The 20,880-nt window shown below is 36.2% G+C and overlaps 8 protein-coding genes across 8 annotated transcripts; 3 read left to right on the top strand and 5 right to left on the bottom strand. All coding sequences in view use genetic code 12, as the record gives it.

Moving 5' to 3' along the window:
• Positions 1 to 108: 108 nt before the first annotated feature.
• Positions 109 to 2,292, top strand: J8A68_005928 (uncharacterized protein; the record flags this gene model as incomplete). The annotated part of the gene is made up of 2 exons (XM_049410047.1): positions 109 to 577; positions 668 to 2,292. The coding sequence occupies 2 exons, from the start codon at positions 109 to 111 to the stop codon at positions 2,290 to 2,292; spliced, it is 2,094 nt and encodes a 697-aa protein (XP_049260742.1).
• Positions 2,293 to 2,374: 82 nt separating this feature from the next.
• On the bottom strand, positions 2,375 to 3,574 carry J8A68_005927 (uncharacterized protein; the record flags this gene model as incomplete). Its single annotated transcript, XM_049410046.1, has 1 exon — positions 2,375 to 3,574. One exon carries the CDS (start codon positions 3,572 to 3,574, stop codon positions 2,375 to 2,377), a length of 1,200 nt encoding a protein of 399 aa, XP_049260741.1.
• A 419-nt stretch (positions 3,575 to 3,993) lies between these two features.
• CEM1 (fatty acid synthase) lies at positions 3,994 to 5,307 on the bottom strand (the record flags this gene model as incomplete). Its single annotated transcript, XM_049410045.1, has 2 exons — positions 3,994 to 5,225; positions 5,286 to 5,307. 2 exons carry the CDS (start codon positions 5,305 to 5,307, stop codon positions 3,994 to 3,996), a joined length of 1,254 nt encoding a protein of 417 aa, XP_049260740.1.
• Positions 5,308 to 5,357: 50 nt separating this feature from the next.
• Positions 5,358 to 6,740, bottom strand: J8A68_005925 (uncharacterized protein; the record flags this gene model as incomplete). Its single annotated transcript, XM_049410044.1, has 2 exons — positions 5,358 to 6,021; positions 6,130 to 6,740. The coding sequence occupies 2 exons, from the start codon at positions 6,738 to 6,740 to the stop codon at positions 5,358 to 5,360; spliced, it is 1,275 nt and encodes a 424-aa protein (XP_049260739.1).
• Positions 6,741 to 8,694: 1,954 nt separating this feature from the next.
• TRY4 (Try4p) lies at positions 8,695 to 9,408 on the bottom strand (the record flags this gene model as incomplete). The annotated part of the gene is made up of 1 exon (XM_049410043.1): positions 8,695 to 9,408. One exon carries the CDS (start codon positions 9,406 to 9,408, stop codon positions 8,695 to 8,697), a length of 714 nt encoding a protein of 237 aa, XP_049260738.1.
• Positions 9,409 to 12,304: 2,896 nt separating this feature from the next.
• Positions 12,305 to 15,022, top strand: ATG9 (autophagy protein; the record flags this gene model as incomplete). Its single annotated transcript, XM_049410042.1, has 3 exons — positions 12,305 to 12,767; positions 12,933 to 13,728; positions 13,921 to 15,022. The coding sequence occupies 3 exons, from the start codon at positions 12,305 to 12,307 to the stop codon at positions 15,020 to 15,022; spliced, it is 2,361 nt and encodes a 786-aa protein (XP_049260737.1).
• A 391-nt stretch (positions 15,023 to 15,413) lies between these two features.
• NOP14 (snoRNA-binding rRNA-processing protein) lies at positions 15,414 to 17,801 on the top strand (the record flags this gene model as incomplete). Its single annotated transcript, XM_049410041.1, has 1 exon — positions 15,414 to 17,801. One exon carries the CDS (start codon positions 15,414 to 15,416, stop codon positions 17,799 to 17,801), a length of 2,388 nt encoding a protein of 795 aa, XP_049260736.1.
• A 129-nt stretch (positions 17,802 to 17,930) lies between these two features.
• On the bottom strand, positions 17,931 to 20,312 carry J8A68_005921 (leucine-rich repeat domain-containing protein; the record flags this gene model as incomplete). Its single annotated transcript, XM_049410040.1, has 1 exon — positions 17,931 to 20,312. One exon carries the CDS (start codon positions 20,310 to 20,312, stop codon positions 17,931 to 17,933), a length of 2,382 nt encoding a protein of 793 aa, XP_049260735.1.
• Between the last annotated feature and the right edge of the window lie 568 nt (positions 20,313 to 20,880).

The raw sequence follows: 20,880 nt of genomic DNA, 5'->3' as shown, positions 1-20,880 counted from the left end.
TCTCGCTTCTGACTGAATATGAAATTTTTCAAATTTTTCTTATCTTTCTTTCTTCCTACCATTTCTTCTTTGCAACACAAGAATATTACATAGTAATTATACAAGAACATGACAGCCCTCGGGAAACGTAAGAACAAGACAGGGAAGAGTTTGAAATCAAAACAAGCACCCTTATATTCCAAAGATGGTATTCCATATGACTACATTATCATAATTGATGCTGGGTCAAAAGGATCCAGGGTCTATGTCTATAATTGGTTAAACCCAACTGCTGCATTAGAGAATGGAATAAATTTGAATAGAAATAATCCTCTTGAACGAGTGAAATTAGTTAGAAGATTTGAACAACGTGACGACGACGACGACGAACAAGAAGAAGAGTCTAATGAAGCACTATTACCACAAGTTCAAACTAAAGAAAAATGGCATAAGAAAATAACCCCCGGTATTTCTTCATTTGATAAAAACCCAAAGAAGATAGGTAAACAACATTTATATTATCTTCTTGAACGTGCATCTCAAATCATCCCAAAATCACAACATTATCGTACTCCAATCTTCCTCCATGCAACTGCTGGTATGAGACTATTACATCCTTCAGAGCGATGCGTTTAGAATTTAGTTTAGACATTAATAAAGTTTAGTTTAAGGCTAAAGATATTCCCAGATTGTTCGTCTCATGTTAATGTTATCCATGGAGAAGATGAGGGGTTATTTGGGTGGTTATCTATAAATTCCATTATAGGATCATTTGATCATCCTGAATTACATCAACATGGGAATAATCATTCTACTTATGGGTTATTGGATATGGGTGGTGCAAGTACTCAAGTGGTTTTCCAACCAAATACTACTGAAGTGGAAGAACATCAACAAAACTTATATCATGTTTTATTAAACCAAGTACCTAAATTATCAACATCTGACGAAGATACCGAATATTCATCTCCCAATCCAATCGAATTTAATGTTTATTCTGATTCATTTTTAGGATTTGGAATGTATCAAGCTCATAAACAATATTTCAAATATTTACGAGATAAATTCAATAAAGAAAAGAATATTGATCATAATGCCAAATTTAGATCAAATATCCCTGACCCATGTTTACCTAAAGGACATGTCACTTCTCAAATAATAGATGGATATAATTATGATTTCACGGGTGAAAGTGATTTTAATGAATGTTTGAATAATATATTCCCAGTATTACAAAATTCAACTAATGGTAGTATTAATGAAAATTGTAATCAATTCAATGAAACTGCAAAAGCAAGTAGTTGTTTATTAAATAATTCAATTCCGGTGTTTGATTTCAATATAAATCATTTTGCAGCCGTCAGTGGATATTGGAATTCAATTGAAGATTTATTATCATATCAAAATAGCAAAAGAGATAAAGAAGATCAAAAGAATACATATGATTATAAAGTAATATTCGACAAGACTGAAAAAGTATGTTCAAGTTCATATTCCCAACTTCTTGAATTCAATGAAGATAATAAATCCCACAAATTGTCAGAAGAAGAATTATCTGAATTATGTTTCAAATCATCCTGGATATTAAATTTCCTTCACCTCGGGCTCGGATTCCCTAGATTCGGAATTGATGAAATCACAAACACAACCACTAATGGATTCGAATCACTTCAAATGATTGAACAATTAGGCGGAACCCAATTCTCATGGACTTTGGGTCGAGCAATCCTATATTCCAACGACGAGTACGTTCAGGCATATAACAACTATACCACCAGAACAACCAACACCACCGAAGTCAGTCTATTAAAGAGATCAGGATATTATCACCGTTCTTCAGAAAGTCTATATCACTACGGTGCCGAACAGAGTGGAATTCCACCGCGACCAGCATTCATCACCCCAAGAGCCGACCAAACTTACAAGTATTTCGATTATGAAAAATCATCAGCACCAAAACTGGAATTTGATTCAAGTCCTCTGAATAATCATCGATGGTATGGAATGTTTGCATTTTTGAGTTTGGTATTTGTGGTGGGGTGGTTGATGATTGGATCTAGTCGAAGAAGACAGGTTGTTCATAGAGTGAAGGCGAAGATGGGTGATTGGAGAAGGATGGTTCCTGGTTATAATGATTCGAAATATGTTCAATTAGGTCCGGATTTGAATGATGGTGATGATTTGGAGAATGGGTATGAGTTGGATGATATTGTGGATTCGACTAGTAGTAGTAGTAGTAGTAATATCGATCAACAATTTCAGATTGGAGATGAAGATGAAGAGGATGATGATTCAGAGAATTTGATTGTATAGAGACTACTGTTAAAGAATCGTGAATAAAACAATGATGGATATAAATATATTCTAGAATGGTTATATCTAATATAAAAGAGGTCTAAACACTAACTACGTATTTTTCACCCTTTGCCCCCTTATTTTCTAAATCCTTCAAGGCTTCATCAATAATATGAAGTCCTCCTTTATATTGTCGGTATCTAACGGGTTTTATCTTCTCGGTTTCTAAATAATCCGATGTGATCTCTATAAACTCCTTCCCAAATGAAATATCTTCATGAAATCTCTTAATTATGACTTCTTTTATTTCGACGGATTCGGGATGTTCTTTTGGAACACCTACAATCCCGGCAAATTTGGCTTTGTTATCATCAGTGTCGTCCTTCTTATGAACCAGATCGAGTATATTTAAAACAAGAGTGGATGTTTGTTTGGAAACGCAATCAACTCCGTATTGTATCCCACCCTCACCTGCGACCTCTTTTACCTTTTCGGTGATTTCTTCTTCAGATAAATGACGATCAATCAAATAATCAGCTCCTAAACTCTTAAGATATTTCTCATGAGATAATCCAGCAATTGAAATAACAGTCAATCCATACAATTTAGCCAATTGTGTAAGATAAATTCCAACAACGGTAGCCCCACCCCAAATCAATATGCTACCCCCCTTTAATTTCTTCGGATCTTTCGCCAACTCAAATCCAAAACTATTAAACAATATAACACCAGCAGTCACCAATCCGACTCCAATAGTAGCCCCATCCTCATAACTAAACTCTTTTGGCAATTTCCATACCAATCTAGAATCAATAGCGGTATATTGTTGAAACGTGGAGGTTCTGGTATCTCTGTAACTAGTGGAACTTACAATCACATCATCGCCAATCTTGACATCAGTGACCTGTTCACCTAATTTGACTACGGTCCCACTACTTTCACGACCATTTATCCAGGGGAAATGATAGATTCCAAATCCATATTTCTTTCCCTTCCAATCAACGGGATTGAGACCGATGGCTTTATTATGAACAAGAATTTCATGAGGGTGGAGGAGTTCTGGGATAGGATATTCGGTTTGGAGTTTGAGTGGTTCTTTGAAGTCGGTGACGGAGAGGACTGATTGACTTTTTTTCATGAAAGAAACAACTGTGGGTTGTTGAGATGATTTCTTCTGTGATCTTTTTGGTGAGGTAGGTTGTTCGTCATCGTCTTTGAACGTTACTATTTTCTTGACTTCTGAGTTGTTTGTTTTCAATCTCTTACGAGAAGGTTCTTGGGTTTGAGTTATAGTCACCATGTTTGGCTGGGGTTGAGAGTGAAGGAGTGAAAAAGTTCTGAAACGGAAATCAAAAGAGAAAACAAAGGAAGAGAGTAATCTAAAAAATCTTGACTATGAGATCTTCATAAGATATTTATATTATTCATTGGCCACAGCTCCAGGATAAAAAATTTTCATTGGAGAGCGTGGTGGGTGGGAGAATAAACAAATTAAGATAAAGAAAGAAGACACCGATAGCTAACGCTTTAAAAACTCAAAAAAAAAGTCGCGAATAAAAAATTAGTAAGGAAGGTTCCACAATTTTGAAGCGAAACGTGATATTGATAATTACACACAATTAAATGTTGTCATTACACTAACAATAATATTTCTTGACGATAATAAATAATGCGGATATATGCACCGAAGAAGAACGGATTATCTGATTGGCTAGAACTCTATGGTTTATACTTAGCAAAACAGACACTACTATTTACACCACCAAATCCAAATGAATTACACATTGCATATTCAACATCCATAGTTTTTGATTTATTAGCAACATAATCAAACTTAAATTGATTAGCATCATCATCTTTATGACCACCAACATTTTCCAAATTCAAAGTAGGTGGAATTTCACCAGTTTCAATTGCTTTAACAGTATATATCGCCTCCACTGCCCCCGCGGCACCCAACAAATGCCCAATCGACGATTTTGTAGACGAAACGGTCAATCCATCAGGAAATAATCTCTTCATGGCATTATTTTCCGCCCGATCTCCAATCACAGTCGAGGTCGCATGAGCATTCACATAATCCACTTCTTCGGGCTTAATCCCACTTTTTTTCAACGCCTGATTCATGGCATTATATGCCCCTTCTCCATCTTCACGTGGAGCAGTAATATGATGCGCATCCCCGGATAATCCATATCCTATAACCTCCGCAAAAATATCTTTTTCCGTCAATCCACGAGCTAATGCATGTTCTAATTTTTCAATCACTAATATCCCAGCACCTTCACTCAACACAAACCCATTTCTATTGGCATCGAAAGGACGGGATGCCTTGGTTGGTTCGTCGTTGAAATCAGTCACGACTGACCGGGCCCTGGCAAATCCTGAAAGTGCAAGCGGATGAATCGAGGATTCGGTTCCTCCACATACCATGACATCAGCATAATCGTTCCTGATGAAATTGTAGGCGTCTCCAATAGCTTGTAATCCAGTTGCACATGCCGTTGCGACGGAATGAAGTGGTCCTTTGAGTTGATACTTGATGGAGATGTTCCCGGCTGCCATGTTGGTTAATAATTTGGGGATAAAAAGTGGCTGGGTTTTCTTGTATCCGCCATTAGAATATGCTACTGAGTTGTCATAGGCGTCATGGAAAGAACCAATACCACTGCCTACAGCTACTCCAATTTTCGTAAGATCTGGAATTGTAATTTTTGAATCTTGGAGAAGTTTTGCTGATTGGAGAGCTTCTGTGGTTGATGCAATTGCATATTGGGAGAATAATGCGAGTCTTCTTGCTTCTGCTTTATCGAAATGATCTTCAGTTGTCCATTTATGTTCCGATATGGGTCCTTCGGGGACTTTTCCTATGACTTGGGACGGGATCTTGTTCCATCCTTGAGATTCATATTCGGGAAGAGTGGATGTGGAGATGAGACCTGATTTACCTGCTATAAGTTGTTTCCAATTGTGCTTGAGACCTACTCCGAGGGGACTTATCATCCCCATACCCGTAACCACTACTCGTGTCATTTACTGTAGTATTATAAATAATATATATATGTGGTGTCTATAAAAGATGGTTAAGAAGAAGTAGAAGAGATTTGTGCATTATAACAATTGAATCTTTTTTCATCACCAACTAAAAAATTTATTTCATTTTCCGCAATTTCCAAATCGATATTATTGATGTTTAATAATTGAATCCAATTATCAAAGTATGATATATTCTCATTATACTTATACGACCCACCTTTAAGATTACATTGTTTAAGATATTCATTCAATCTCGTTACTTTTAAATTTTCTTTCTTCTGCCCCTTCCCCTTCCCCAGATTTTCTGATTTCTTGTAATTCCGCTCATATTCGGAAAAATCATTGATGAATTTCTTAAATTTTCGAAACACCAATTCTTTCACATTATTCGTCAATTGAATCAGGTTTATATGTTGATAATGATCATTATAAAAGCTTTGATAATATGAATCCTTGACTGCTGATTTATTTTCCTGGAGAAATTTAAACAATAGTAAAGTAGGAGTAGGGAACCTGCCAACAACTTCCTCCACATCATCTTCCTCTTCGTTTTGCTCTTCCAGTTGAATCTGATCTCGATCTTCACACCATTTCTTAAAGATTTCTTCTCGTCTTTGTTTTGATCCAACAGAGTAGAATTCAGGATATTTTATAAACTCAGTAATGTTTTCATCTTCAATTAGATCCCAACTATCATATCCAGAATATTGGCTACAATGCTCTTGGAGGAATGTAATAAACTCGGTTACGTCACTTAGCTCAGTTTCTTCATGTTAACTATTTAGTTCTGGACTTAAAAGAAGAAGCGGAAGACTTGACCTAAGCAGAGAATGGAGATGGTTCTGCTGTTGCTGCTTTGTCAATTCAATTGCTTTTATTGCGATTTCGTCAAGATCTATTTCAGTCAGTTCTTGCGGTGCGACTGGGACTTCTTCTGTTTCTTCTTCTTCTTCTTCTTCTTCTTCTTCCTCCTCACTTGATGAATAATATCCTTGAAGAATTCCCGTGCTTGGAGCCAGTCTCTCAGTCTGGTCTATTTCTTTATCCTCAGATCCGTGGGTAGCATCCTCTTCGTCGTGTCTGTCGACAACCACCTCTTCTTCATCTATGTTCCTGTCAATAAACACCTCCGTCTCTCTTTGAACGTCTACTTCCTCCACTTCTTCCTCTTCTTCCTTCTCTTCGATTTTCTTATCTTTCTTACCTACCACCCGCAATCCCCTGGCTTTTGCAAGCAATAAAGCCAATTCGTCGAAATTAACACGTTGTAAAAACTCATCAATATTTAGGTTGTAAGATTCTGATAGATCAGACAATTGCCAATATGAATTGCCATCTTTAGAATTGAAATAGAAATGATGGGCAGTTGTGGTGATTACGATATACCAATCTCCATAATTCGGAATTGGATATATGAATTGGGGTTTCATCTTTATAGGTATCTCCAGGGTATTGATACTTTGATAATCCCATCTGATGTAATGCATTTTTTGTCAAAATTCCACGACCTTACTCAAAGATGTCAGAATTTTGAAAGGTCGTGTAGGCTGTGCAAAATCCGAGCAAGTTTAGATTTCCAAAAAAAGCAACGTAACATTTTTTTCAGGCTTTTTTTTTTCGTTCGCAGGCTTATAAAACTGAAGTATTGTTAGAATCCGGGTCAACCCGATAATTATTTGCACAATAATGAAGATTTTCTTGAACAATTATAAATGGACCTTGATGGAAAATTTTCATTTGCAACAAGCAAGTTGCCGTTATCCGAGGAAAGGAAAGCCTCGTACCTTATCCTGAAAAGAAACAACACTTTCCACGGAACCATCTCATCTCATCTCAAGTAACTTAAAAAAGATAATAGGAGGGGAGCGAGTCAAGGAATTAATAAACTTCGATTTTTTTTGATGTTCCATCGAACAATTTATGATAACGAAAAGGAGGAATTCTCAGTTTGGAAATACATAGCGAGATCGCCAAAAGCCATTAATTATGACTTCTTTTTTTTAAAAAAAAAAACTCTGATCGAAAGACCGAAAAAGAGGCGGGGTGGAACAAGTTTATAGGTGAATGTGTCATTCAAATATTCAATTCGTCGTAGACACTCGGTTGAATAATTATCCTGATATCAAAAAATATTGACAATTCTGTATTGTCCCGTTATAAAAAAATATTCTCTGATTTAATAATTACCGCAGGAAGAATTGAACTTTTTCCGAAATGTCAATTGAATTATCCTCGCATAATGGAAGATCCATCATTGGCTGTCAAAGAAGACTGTCAGAATCCTCGGGAGAAAAGATAACCTGATAAGAAATAGAGTCATTGTTTTTCTTGTAGTATCCCAGTGTCAGGTCGGTCGCCTCACATCCCCCCTCCAATCAAATTTCTAAAATTATCTTTCTAAAATTCCATCATGCCGAAATACACAGCTCTGGGCAAAAAAATATGAGCCGCACCCCTCCTTTCACGCGAGAATTGTGTGTCTTTTGACTAAACGCCGGTTTAGCTAACAATTCCTTAAAAAATATACCCATACTAACTAAACAGATTTCCGCAATTTTAAGTTATTGGTTCCATTTGCATTTTCCGGTTAGTTCGAACAAAGGTATGAAAAGAATATGTTGTTGCAAATTTCAAATTTAGTCATTCATTCAAGAAAAAACCTTAATCTTTTGCACGGCAACACATGAGAAAACCTCCCTTTCCCCTTCCCCTCCGTTATACATAAACCAAAAGTTTCATATTCATCTCTTAGTAAAAATAACAGATAGTGGCTGAATGCGATGACTTTATTTGAACCAATTTCAGTTTCATTCTCATCCCCGGCTTATATATCCGTTGGGATTACGAACAATTTCATTGTTATTTTGTTTGCACAGTGGCAAAAAACGTATTATTATACTACTTAAATGCACAAGCAAAAATAAAATATTTTTTAAATTTTCTGGTACTAGATCCGCGCTTCCATCCATCCCCCCCTCCCCCCACAAAGGAAGAAATCATCGGCTTGACTGAAAAAAAAAAAAAGAATCCCCACGGGGATTTTGTGACAATTTTTCGTAAATCCTACGTGTGAAAACCAAAGAGAGAGAGTCTTAATTGAATTTATACTATAATATATTTGTATATTTTGTATAATTAAATAGAACCATAAATAACATAAATAACATAAACATAAATAAATAAAAATCTAAATTTCAATCAAATTGTAAAATAAAAAGATTTGAAAATAAAATAAAAAAGACACACGCCAAATAAAACCAGAATCCTCGGTATATTCTTGTACTCATTCTCTCTCATTAAAGAACTCATTGTTCTTTTGTTACCAAATAAAAAAAATAATTTAATTACTTTTTTTCGACTATATGCAGTAAGTAACTAAGTTAACTAACTTACTAACATATTGACTGATATTTTAAATCGTTTTTGGAAAGTAGTTGGACTTCCAGCCGCACTTGTAGATGTAGATGAACTTGTAGGTGGTGATGTAACTGGTACTGATACAGGTACCGCCACTGTTAATGGAGCAGTATTGGTTGTGACTCTTGTAGTTGGTGGGGTGGGTGGTGTAGTTATATTATAATTCTTTGCATAATCATCATATCCTTCGGTACTTGTGGTACTACCATTTGAACTAGAAGAAGAATTGCTTATTGACATCAATTCAGCTGAACCAACACTAATACTACGACCTCTTTTATCGTTAACATTGTTGTTATTGTCACGTTTATAACTCTTCCTAATCCTACTAACTGCCAATTCACTTCCTTGATGTAAATTTTTCGCATGCCTCAATAATAAATCCCGTCTACTAAAGGGCCTCGAACATATTCCACAAGTGAATGGTTTTAATTTATTATGAGTAGATAATGTGTGTCTGGTTAAATGTTCTTCTCGTGTGAATGCCCTCAGACAAGTCTTGCAATTGTATATTCTTGGGTTCCCACTAGGGGTTTTAGTTCCATAATTCTTACCTGCTGTAGTGGTGGTTGGTGGGGTAAGCAATGGTACATCACTGTCTGATGATGAACTATCAGTTCCTGTTGTTGTGGCTACCAATGATCCTAAGATTGGTGATACTGGTGAATTTGGTGTACTCATCTTCGTATGTATACTTGTTGTATGTGTGTCTTAATATGTAATGTAAGAGAGTTTGTTAAATATTAATAAATAATTAAAATAAATAAATAAAGCCAATTAAAAGTTTTGTTAATTAAAAATGTAATAAATGAAAATATAGATATTACTCAAAAAGAAGAAGAGAGAGGGGGGGAATGAGTATTTATATCGAAATCATCATCGGTAGTAGAACTGTATATGTGCAACAACCAAATAAAGAACAAACTCCTTTTTTTTTTATTTTATTTTATTTTATTTTTCTATTTCTAAAAGATTATTATAAAAATATTTTTTATATTTCGAAAAACAAAAGGTGGGGGTGATTCAAAAATATTTTATTTTCTTCTTCTTCTTCTTTCTTCTGGTAGCCTGTCTGTCTCTTTTTTTTTTTGGTTCGTTTTCTACCATACTGTACAATTTTTTTTCGACTTTAAGAAAAACAGCTCATTTTATTTTTTGCCGCTTTCCTTTTTCTGTTACAGAATCCAATAGAAAAAATATCGGGAAGAGGGTTCGTTAAAAATCTTTTCAAACGTCTATAAAAGATTTCCGTATTTTTTTCCCCGGAGTTTTTTAGCCAAAACATCAGGGCTTGTTCACCATGACCTGATAAAGTGTTGTAAATGCCATAGATGTCAACGATAGTCAACTTGTTCCGAACTATAAAGGGAAGCTGAATTCTCATCAAATGATTTCGAAAAAATGAGTTTGCATCAATGGTTGCAACCCCCCTTCCCCACCTCCCCTCGTTGAACATTTCGCAGCTTTTCACCATCTGTACCATTTCCTAACCCAATTGACATTGGCTGGAATCGCTTGCTAATAGTTTAAATTCGTCAAAAGTCCAGCTTACAGTACCCTGGCTATTCCGTTCATAGTGGGGTCGTGGCGGACTAAACCATTACCAAGATTGATTTGAAAACGGAAATTCTCTTTCTAAGAATTGCCGACGTGCTTGTCGGACGTTCTGGAAGATGGTTGGTAACCATGTCGAAAACAACCAACTTGAAAGGCATTACTAAGAGCCGGATGGGGAATGATTTTGACTCGAAAAAGGGTTCGAGAAAAGCTTCGTGCATTACCTGCTCTGGGGAAGATAATTCTGGCTTGAAACAGTATGAAATGTCTATGTAGCACCCGGCTTTAGTCTCTTCTATGAAGCAGACCTATCTTAGATAAAGAGATAAATGATGATGTAGGTTATAAAAAATGTTTATTTGGAATATTAGGTTGTAAAGAAATATCTCAACCAAGTTTAAAAAAAAAAAGTTTAGGGTTATACGTTTGAATCTTAGAAGAAACCCCGGGGATGATTACGGATATGACTCGAAGTCAAAAAATCCTATTCTTTTAAAAAATATGTTTCCTTGTTTTTTTTATTAGAAAGGTACCTTTTTAAAATTCCATTGTTATTATTAGTCAGAAAAAAAAAACCTAAAAAATATTGACGTTGCGAGGTCCGAAAAAAAACCGAGTGAAATTGACCAATTAAATTACGTTATTCCTCGATTATGCTTAGTAACGGTTTTCTTTTTTGTTTCGATTGTTTACCTTCATATACGTTGCCGTTTTACATGCCAAGAATGTTTTCTCTAATATAGAAGATAAGCAACAACCCAATGATTGATCTGGTAATAATAACAATGGTTTGGGGCGAAGTTCCATGGATATCGGTCCAATCCAGTCGGCTTCAAAATTTTCTTCCCAGACAAATAGGCAGAATCTCTCTTCACATTCTCTATAACCCTTCTATATCATTGAGCGGCCATAACCACTTTAGACATGTACAGTAAAGCATGTACAGCAGTGGTTCGATCTTTGCAACGGGACATATTTTGCTTGGCGAAGTATTTTCCCCCCCCCCACTGTGGTTTTCTATTAGGTTCGTATATTTGCATGGGGCAGTGAACTACATGTATCTAGATTGGAAAATCTTTTGTGGGGAAGTCGGTGCTCTCTCTAATGGGTTATGTCAGTATTTCAATTTTTCAGATTTAAACTTTTCGAATCATCTCGGGAATACTTGCATAGTGACCGGGTTAAGACTCCGTCTACCGTCTTGGCAAAACCATATCTATGTATGAGAAGACTTGGTATAAGTTTCCTATTCAATTGCAAAATCAAACAGTTGTCGAAGTCCGAGATCGAGGCCGAAAAAATATTGGATTGGCAATATGGATGCAGAACTTCCAATCTTTTGACAACATCTTACAGCTGTTACGCAAAAAACCAAAGTCCGAAAATCTAGTTGTTATGAAACCAGATGAAGAGGCATTTAAGAAAACCCCAAGAAGATTTGTAGCTTAGTCAAAACCTATCGGAGCCGATTTTAGCGGCGGGGGATTAACCTCTAGTATTTCGATTTTGAGGAAGCCCTGATGGGACTGGGTTACTTCTCCACTATTCCGGGATTGTATATAGGAGAAAGGGGTAGTCATTCGCAGTCTATCCATCAGATGGTTCAAATGAATCTACATGGACGCCTCCCCGTCTGCACCGCAAATGTAAGTCGAAAGCATTAACGAGAAGCTGTTCTTGATACCCTGGTCTCGCGAGAAATTGCACACCCAGGAATCTTTTTACAACTTTACTTCGATCCCAAGCTTGCATTTCGGTTTTCAAATTGTGGTTTCTGTAAAGATCGAATTCTGTGAAACCCAAATCTAAATACAGTTTTTTGGTTATAGCAGGCGAAAACGCTAAACGCTCCTGCCGCTCGTGCACGTGATTAATGGCAAATAATGTCGTATTATGTCGTGAAATATGAATGTCGTCATCTGTCATTTATCCCACACTCCTAAAAAAAGCTCACCACGATACTTATCAACACCCTTATCAACTTTTGCCTCATCTTTTAAGTGCCAATTGAAATGATATAATGTCTTCATATGATCCATACAAAGAAGGTGATCCATCACTGTCGAGACGAGATATGTCTGAGAACAACAACAGCAACGCACAATCAGATAACAACAACTTTTCAATAAACGCGACTAATCAGAATGATACTTTCTTATCGCGGATCTTTGGGTTGAATTCCATTTATAATCAACTACAAGAGAACTACCAATACTATGATCCAGAGTTTGAAAGTACATATCAGCAACAACAACAGGTCCGACTGCAGATTACGAATGAAGAAGAAGGACCTGTAGGTGGTAGGGAAGAGGATGATGAATCGTTATTACCGAAACTGCTGCAGATTCCCATAATTGAGAATAATGAAGATATTTCTAAGAAGAAAGGAGCAGGAAGCTTACTTGATTCAGAATCTGATTCAGATTTGTCTTCATCTGAAGAAGGATCCTATATAAGACCAAATCAAGCTGATTTGGAACAGGGTATGGGAACAAAATTGAAGTTTGACCTTCCCCACAAGAGAGCCGTTAATAGTAGTACTGAGTTGGGCAATATAAGGTGAGGACTTGTTATAGCTTTCGGTGGTTGATCCTTTAGTTTTGCTAAAAATAATAACTATGGAAAGCGGGGAGGTTCAAATAGGATAGTCATCCCTCCAAAAGAGAGGGCATTGTATCTTTGGGCAAATATCACAAATATGGATGAATTTTTGAGTGATGTTTATTATTATTATCGTGGGAAGGGCATAGTTAATATTGTTTTGACTCGAGTTATAGATTTATTAATCCTTGTTTTCATTTTGTTCTTTACTGTATTTGTCAAATGGGGAGTTAATTATGATTTATTTATGGAAAGCATGGGGAAAGAAGGTAAACATATGACATTGAGTGATTTGATAATACCAGGATATTTGAGTCAAGTACCCCTAGTTGTAAAATTCTTTTTGTTTGGTTTCGGATTATATGTGGTTCTAAGAGTAATTCAAACTTATTTCGACTACAATTATAAACTCAAAGAAGTTAGGAATTTTTATTATTATTTGTTGAATGTCACCGATGAAGAATTGATGACTATTAGTTGGAAAACTATAGTGGAAAAATTAATGTTATTGAAGGATTATAATACACTTACATCAACTCAAGTAGTAGAGAACCACGATATCAATGACCTTTCATCCAAAGTACGTCTAAATGCCCATGACATAGCCAATAGAATAATGAGACGAGAAAACTATATGATAGCATTGATAAACAAAGATTTATTTGATCTTAATTTATTCAACCTTCCCTTCATAAACTCACAATCAGTACTCACTCGTACCCTTGAATGGAACTTGAAATTATGCATTGATAACTTCATCTACACGCCACAGGGACAAATAAATCCTCAGATCCTAAAGGATTACAATAGAAATCAAATGGCTCCTCTTGAATGGAGGTCTAAGTTTGATCGTCGTTAGTAATTAGAATATAATACAGGGTTTATCGTCATCTACTTCGTCCTATTATATTTCTTTCGCTACTTCAACGAATATAAATCCAACCCAAGCTCATTAGTAGGATTAAGACAATATACACCCTATGCAGAATGGAAACTACGTGAATTCAACGAGCTCCCCCAGTTCTTCAACAAGAGACTCCAATTATCCATCGGTCCAGCCAATACCTACATCAACCAATTCCCACGAGGGTTTCTTGCTATCAATATCCTGAAATTGATCAATTTTGTCGCAGGGGCGATTATGGCCATATTAGTGATTATGGGAGTTTGGTTTGAGGATGAACTGCATTCATTTTGGTCATTTGAGATTACTGAAGGAAGATCAACCTTGTTTTATATAAGTATTTTCGGGACAATTTGGGCCATAACCTCAAGTCTGACACCTAATGTCAATAATGAATCGGGTCATTCGTTTGTATATGACCCCGAGGCTAGTTTGAGATATGTTTCTCAATTTACGCATTATTTGCCAAGTAGGTGGAACAAGAAATTGCATACTATTGAAGTTAAGAATGAGTTTTGTGATTTATATTCTTTGAAGATTATTATCATTTTGAATGAGATTTTTAGTTTGGTGTTGACACCGTTTATTTTATGGTTTAAGGTGTCTGCAAGTAGTGGTGCTATTATTGATTTTTTTAGAGAGTATAGTATTCATGTTGATGGGTTGGGATATGTTTGTTATTTTGCTATGTTTAATTTTGAAGAGAAGGATAAGAATATGATGAGTGACTTGAATAAACGTAAGAAGACAAAGAAACAACAGAAACGGAGAAAGAAGAATAAACAAAGAATCCAAGATTCAACCAATCTGGTAGAATTGAATAAACTTTCCAAGAGTGATGATAATGGTAGTTCTAGTGAAGAAAGTGACGATTCGGTGAATTACTTATCCTATCAACAAGATGATAAGATGATTAAATCATACATGTATTTCTTGGAGAGTTATGGTGGCACAAAGGCTCCACAACCACAACTGAGAATGAAATCAAAATCGCGCACACCAAATCAACCGCAGTCATTAGCACGACCTGTTGTCCATGCTGAGCCTTCTCCTAGCTTCTTGTATGAGCAACAACAGTACCAGGATCAAGATCAGGATCAGTTGGGTGATTCGTTTAATAATTTTCACTATGGATTTGAGGATAGTGGATTGCTTAGGGATGATGTTGCAACTGGTAGTAGGAAAAAACCACCACAAAACCCTTACGAATTAGTTAAAATATTCGTTCTGTAATCTTCTATTCTATATATGGGTAATTAATATTAATACATAGGTTTATGAGGATTTTTATAGAAATGTAGTATTGAGTTTTGCAACCAATTTTTGTAGTCATTTCTTAATTGTTGTACTGTTCCATTTTTTTGGCCCTGATTTCTTTCTTTTGTCTTTCTTTCTCATCTCCTTGCAGCAAGTAAGATGGCTTTTATATAGTCTTGAAGGAATCTCCATAGCATGTATTCGTTCGCCATTGAACCAATTTATTATTCATCTGTATCATAAATGAGCCGCACGATGCAACAAATATTTTTTTGGCTCTCATTTAATCTCATCTCACTCACTTAAAAAAATTTACTACCAACTCAACTATGCAAATTCATTTAACCCCAACAAGAAGACAACAAGAATGGCCGGATCTCAATTAAAGCAACTTAAAGCCGCACTTAAGTCAAAGGGACTTATTGGACAAACCAATACCAAATCCAAAAAGGCCAAGCATTCCCGATCCGAAACCAAACGAGATGAAAAGGAAAAACACATCAATGATATCCGAGATCAATTTAATAAATTTGATCAAAGAGTAAATAGAACCAAACATGATGTATCCATTATTCAGAATGGTTCATTTGTAAAGATGGGTTCGAAGCAACATAATGCAACCTCTCAACGTAATGGAGCTGTTCAAAGGACAATGAAGATGCAATATGAATTAGAAAAGTCTAAAAAGGGTAAAACTGGTGGAGTTTTGGATAAGCGTTTTGGAGAGAATGATTCTCATTTGACAAAGGAAGAAAAGATGTTAGCAAGATTTACGAGAGAAAGACAAGGGACATCGAAGAAGAGAAATGCGTTTTCATTAGAAAGTGATGAAGAGCAAGATGAGGAGGATTTCGATGGTGGATTTACATTAACTCATAGTGGGCATGAGCTTTCTTTAGATGACGAGCAGACTGTTAGATATGTGGATGAAGATTCTCTTGCTCCTGCCGATGAAGAAGGGCAACCTCCTAGGAAAAAGAGTAAGAAAGAAGTCATGAAGGAAGTGATTGCCAAATCTAAATTCTATAAACAACAAAGACAAAAAGAATTCGCCAAGACTCAAGATGACATAGCGGATTTGGATGAAGAGTTTGGAGATGTTATGGATGATTTAAGAGGTATTCAGACCAAGCAACAATCTATCTTCCTGACTAAGACTCCTGAGCTGATTGAGTATGATGCGAAAGTTCGTGAATTAACCTATGAAAGAAGAGCAGTTCCTGCTGACAAAACCAAAACCGAAGAAGAGATTCGTAAGGAGCATGAAGATAAAATGAAGAAATTGGAAGCAGATAGATTAAGGAGAATGGAAGGTTTCGTTGAAGAAAGAGACGTAGTTGCTGATGACTTGGATGACGAGTTTTGGAATGCAGGAAGTGATGAAAATGAAGAAGAAGGGTTTACAATTAAGGAATCTGATAATGAAGAAGAAGAGGATCTTAGTGAAGAAGAAGGTGGTGATGAACCTACTGGGAGACCAAAACGAGCCAAGACAGACGCAGTAGTTATGCCATCCACACATGCAGAATTCCTTGATGCACATGCGTCATTGGATTCTTCTAAGCATTCAGCACATATTATGAAGATCTGTGAAACATATAGACCAAATTTAGCTATGGGAAATAAAGAGAAAATGAACAATTTCGTCGGTATATTATTCCAGCATGCGTTATATCTTGCTGATGAATCCAAAGATTTTGAACCAATAGTTAAAATCATTAAGAAATTGGCTGAGACTTATAATCAAACCCTTGTTGAAACTGTTCGTGAAGAAATTAATGAAATTCAAACTAGAATTGATAAGCAAGATTTGCAAATGAGAGATTTGGTTTTCTTTGTGATTGTGGGATTCTTGTTTTCAACATCTGATCATTATCATTTGATAGTTACCCCATGTTTAATTTTGATGAATGAGATTTTGAGTTCTGTTATCTTCCATCCAAAAAACATCCAAACTGTTGGACAAGGAATATTTATTGTTGATGTCTTGTTAAGTTATCAAAGGTTTGCTAAACGATTTGATCCCGAAATTGTTAATTTCATTGAACAAGCTACGTTGATGTTGATACCAGAACCAGAAAAGTTACAAGGTAAGGATAAATTATTATCATCAACTAAACTACAAGAAGCATTTTCCTTATCTAAATCAGCTAAAATTCAACTCGAATCACTTTCAGTATCTCAATTATTCAGCACTGAAAATGACATAAAATCTCAATTATTAGTCAAACTTGTTTCGATAATGGACAAGCTAGTCGCCCTCTGGAAAGAAAAATCATGCCTTGTTGAAATTCTAGAATCATTCATTCCAATTCTCAAACACTTAGTCAAATATTTTGCATCCACCATGCCACAACTTGCGGATATCTTAACCAGATTCACCAGAATGCATAAGAATATCGCCGCCCAACGTAAACCATTGACATTACAACAACATCGTGCAATTGCTATTCAAACATTAGCACCTAAATTCGAGGAAAACTTTAATCCAGATAAGAAATCTTATGATGTTAATAGAGAACGTCAAGAATTGAATAAGGTTAAACATCAATTGAAGATGGAAAGAAAGGCAGCACTTAAGGATATTAGACAAGAAAACAAATTTGTGGCAAGAGAACAAATTGGTGAAAAGAAGAAAATGTATGAAGAATATCATCGTAAGATGGCTAATATTGTTAATTCGATCCTGACTGTCGAAGGGGCTGAAAAGAATCAATATGAACGTGAAAAGAAACAAAGAAAGGGTGGTCGATAAATGAGAATGGACGTGTTTATAAATTTTATAGATGTATGACTCTCATAGATTTTTATAATTAATTGTACATTATTGACGGATTTGGTTTAGAAAATTTGAAAGGTAATTAATAGCTAAATTGGAACCAAGTTATTGCCACCAATTCGTCTTGGGGGTATAAAACGATAAGAAATTGACACCTTCTTCCCGAACGTATTCTTGAAGCTGACGGTCCAACAATAATTCTGCCATGTCTGGACTTGATGCTTTGAGTACTTCTACTATAATTTGAGCATCTGTCATATCTGGATTTCCAACCAAACAAACTTCCTGCAATTGTGTGCGAGTCAGGAATATCAAGTGGGGTGAAACTCCGCTTTGTAATTCATTGTCGGAAAGATCTAAACTAATCAACGAGGAGGGGAATATCAACAGATTTCCATCCTTTTGGAAGTACTCATTGATCAACAGATTTCCATCCTTTTGGAAGTACTCATTGATCTTGGTGGATGCCATACTTAATTTTTGCAAACTCTTTAGACTTGAGAATACTGAAGCAGAAGCAAACGCAGAAATTGGATTTCCGTCAAGACACAACCATTGCAATGAAGATGGAATGTGATTCTCCAAGAAAGATATCTCGTTTCCCAGCAAATCTAATTTAACTAGACTTTTATACGATCCTAACTCGATTTGGGCCAATGACTTGGTAGTTATGTAAGATTTTTTCAAATAGAGTTCCCTCAACAGTATTGGGAGGATATTTGGATAAATCTTGCTCGGTTTCACCAAGACCAATGCAAGCACTTCTACAGAATCGGGTACGTGAAAGTTACCACTATGAATAACTCGAAATCCCTGGTGGTTTGTTAGGTTGACCAGTTTTAAATTTGGAGCATCTATGAAGACTTCCTGGAATGAATTATCAGATAAATCCAAAATCTGCAAACTGGAAGGTAATTTGCCTATAAAAATGTCCAGTCTTCCGTAACCGATCTTAAGTCTAACCAAATTGTCTAATTCCTGCAAATCCAATTGTTTGATAGGTTCTATTGTGTATAGCCTTGCACTGTGCAACGATTTGGGAAGGGAAATTCCTTCTAACGTGGTAACTTCAAGATTTAACTCGACGAGAGAATCTGGACATACAAGACCAGACCAATCTTCTTTCTCGGCATACTCATGGTACCTGTAATGGACATCATTTGAAATTGATAATACTCTTAAGGACATTGGTAATGATAATTGTTCGGCTCTATAGAACCCACAGTGCGTATGAAGTTCGAGAACCTTTAGATCATGTGGAATTGGAAAAGATCTCCCAATTGTCACAAGTGGTTCCTGGTTATAAGGTACGACATCGCCACAAAGGTCAAATAAAGATATATCAAGCCTTTGCAAGTTTGTAGGAAAGCAACGGGTATTCGAAAATACACTCGTCTTGGTAACATTGCCAAGGACAACACGAAACTCTTTCAAGTTAGGATACAATTCTATTCCGTCCAAGCTATCTAGATTTCTTTCTTCCATTCCGCAATTCGCGTCCCCGATTAAGGCTATACGCTCGATTCCAAGGGGAAATATGAATCTGTCCAACCTATCAACCCCTATGGGAGCATTAGCCACAAATTCTCGCAAGTTATCCAAATAGGAAAGATCCAACTCGTCAAATTCGCAAATGGCGATTTGCAAGAATTGTAACAGTTCTGGTAATTGGGGGAGACAAGTCACTTGGCTGGAAACATCAATAGAACCAAACAACCTTAGCCTTTTCAAATTAGGAAAAAGGAGAGGGAGCTCCTTCATTGAAGCTTCCACTAACCGTAGCTCTTGGATATTTTCCCCCCAGGCAACATTCTTAATGTTTGGTAGACAGCCAGTAAGAAACGATGAAATTTTGGGTAACAATTGGCCATACATGACTTGGGGAAATGGAAACTTCCCCGACACATCTGAAACTCGATAGATATTGTAAGTCATGTCAAAGGAGAACTGAGATAATCTATCCTCCAGCTTAAATGAAATGTCTATTCTTGGCAATTTTTCTAAAATTTGCAGATATCGTTCATGAAACCAAACAAATAGTTCCAAGCGACAGAAATGCATTACTTTGGGTCTGAATCTCGGGTATTTCTTATTCAATTGAATAAATTTGTTGGGTGTCAACACTCTATAAAAAGAAATACCATCATCGAAGTCGTAATCTTCGTAGGATAATTTGTAGGAATTGTCTATCCTTTCATATTTCTCCCTTGGCTCGCCATAAGCATTCTTGGTATATTTGTACTCTTTTGGATCTATAAATGGTCCATTGCTGTTATACCGGGAATACGAGGAGATAATTTCTACAGAATGGTAAAGACTATATGCGGCATATTCTCCTATGAAGGGAATGTCGATGTATGTTTCCAAATAATCATCAGGAATAAAGTAAACAATAAGTTGAATGATTTCTTTAGGAAGATCGAAAATTTCAAAGCTAGTTTTTTGCTTCTTTCGTTTTCCTTGTTGTTGCGGTTGTTGGTCAGTCATTCTGATTAGGGAAAAGAGTTCTGGATCTATGGTAATTTTGGTCTACCCTTGAATCCTTTATGTCTGCAGGCAATTAGCGATGATTCCAAGTGTAGTTGCTACTTGTCAAATTGGGGGGAGGGGCTAAGAACCAGAAAGTATACTTCGCGTTAGCACTATTCATTGTTTCAAAATGGGCGACGAATTAAGATTTAACTCGTCTAGTTCCTTCATTACAACTATGGCCATTATAACATAGTCTTGCAGCGCCAAGAGTATGGATTCCTCCCGAAGAGTTACCCGGCTTCCAGAGTTGGGAAACAATCAAGCATTTTCGTCAAAGCGCACATCTGTTGTGTAAAGCAGGGCATTTCACAAGAGCAAAGACGTGCATATTCAGGACCAACACGACGCAAGTGTTTTGCGTCATATAATGAAGTGTAGTTGGATATTGAAGCGTTCACATATTAAGCTAGCTTCTTACTAATTCTACTAACTTTGTAGTTCCAATTTCATAAAGGGTTGTCCATGGTTTGATCCTGGCCATACGATTATTTCCCCTATTCTTGGAGTTGAGCCTCGAGTGCTT

This window comes from Hemisphaericaspora subhashii (assembly GCF_019202705.1).
Source record: "Hemisphaericaspora subhashii strain CBS 10753 chromosome Unknown scaffold10, whole genome shotgun sequence".
In the NCBI taxonomy this organism is placed as follows: Eukaryota; Fungi; Ascomycota; class Pichiomycetes; order Serinales; family Debaryomycetaceae; genus Hemisphaericaspora; species Hemisphaericaspora subhashii.
This window is presented reverse-complemented; position numbering and strand designations above follow the sequence as displayed.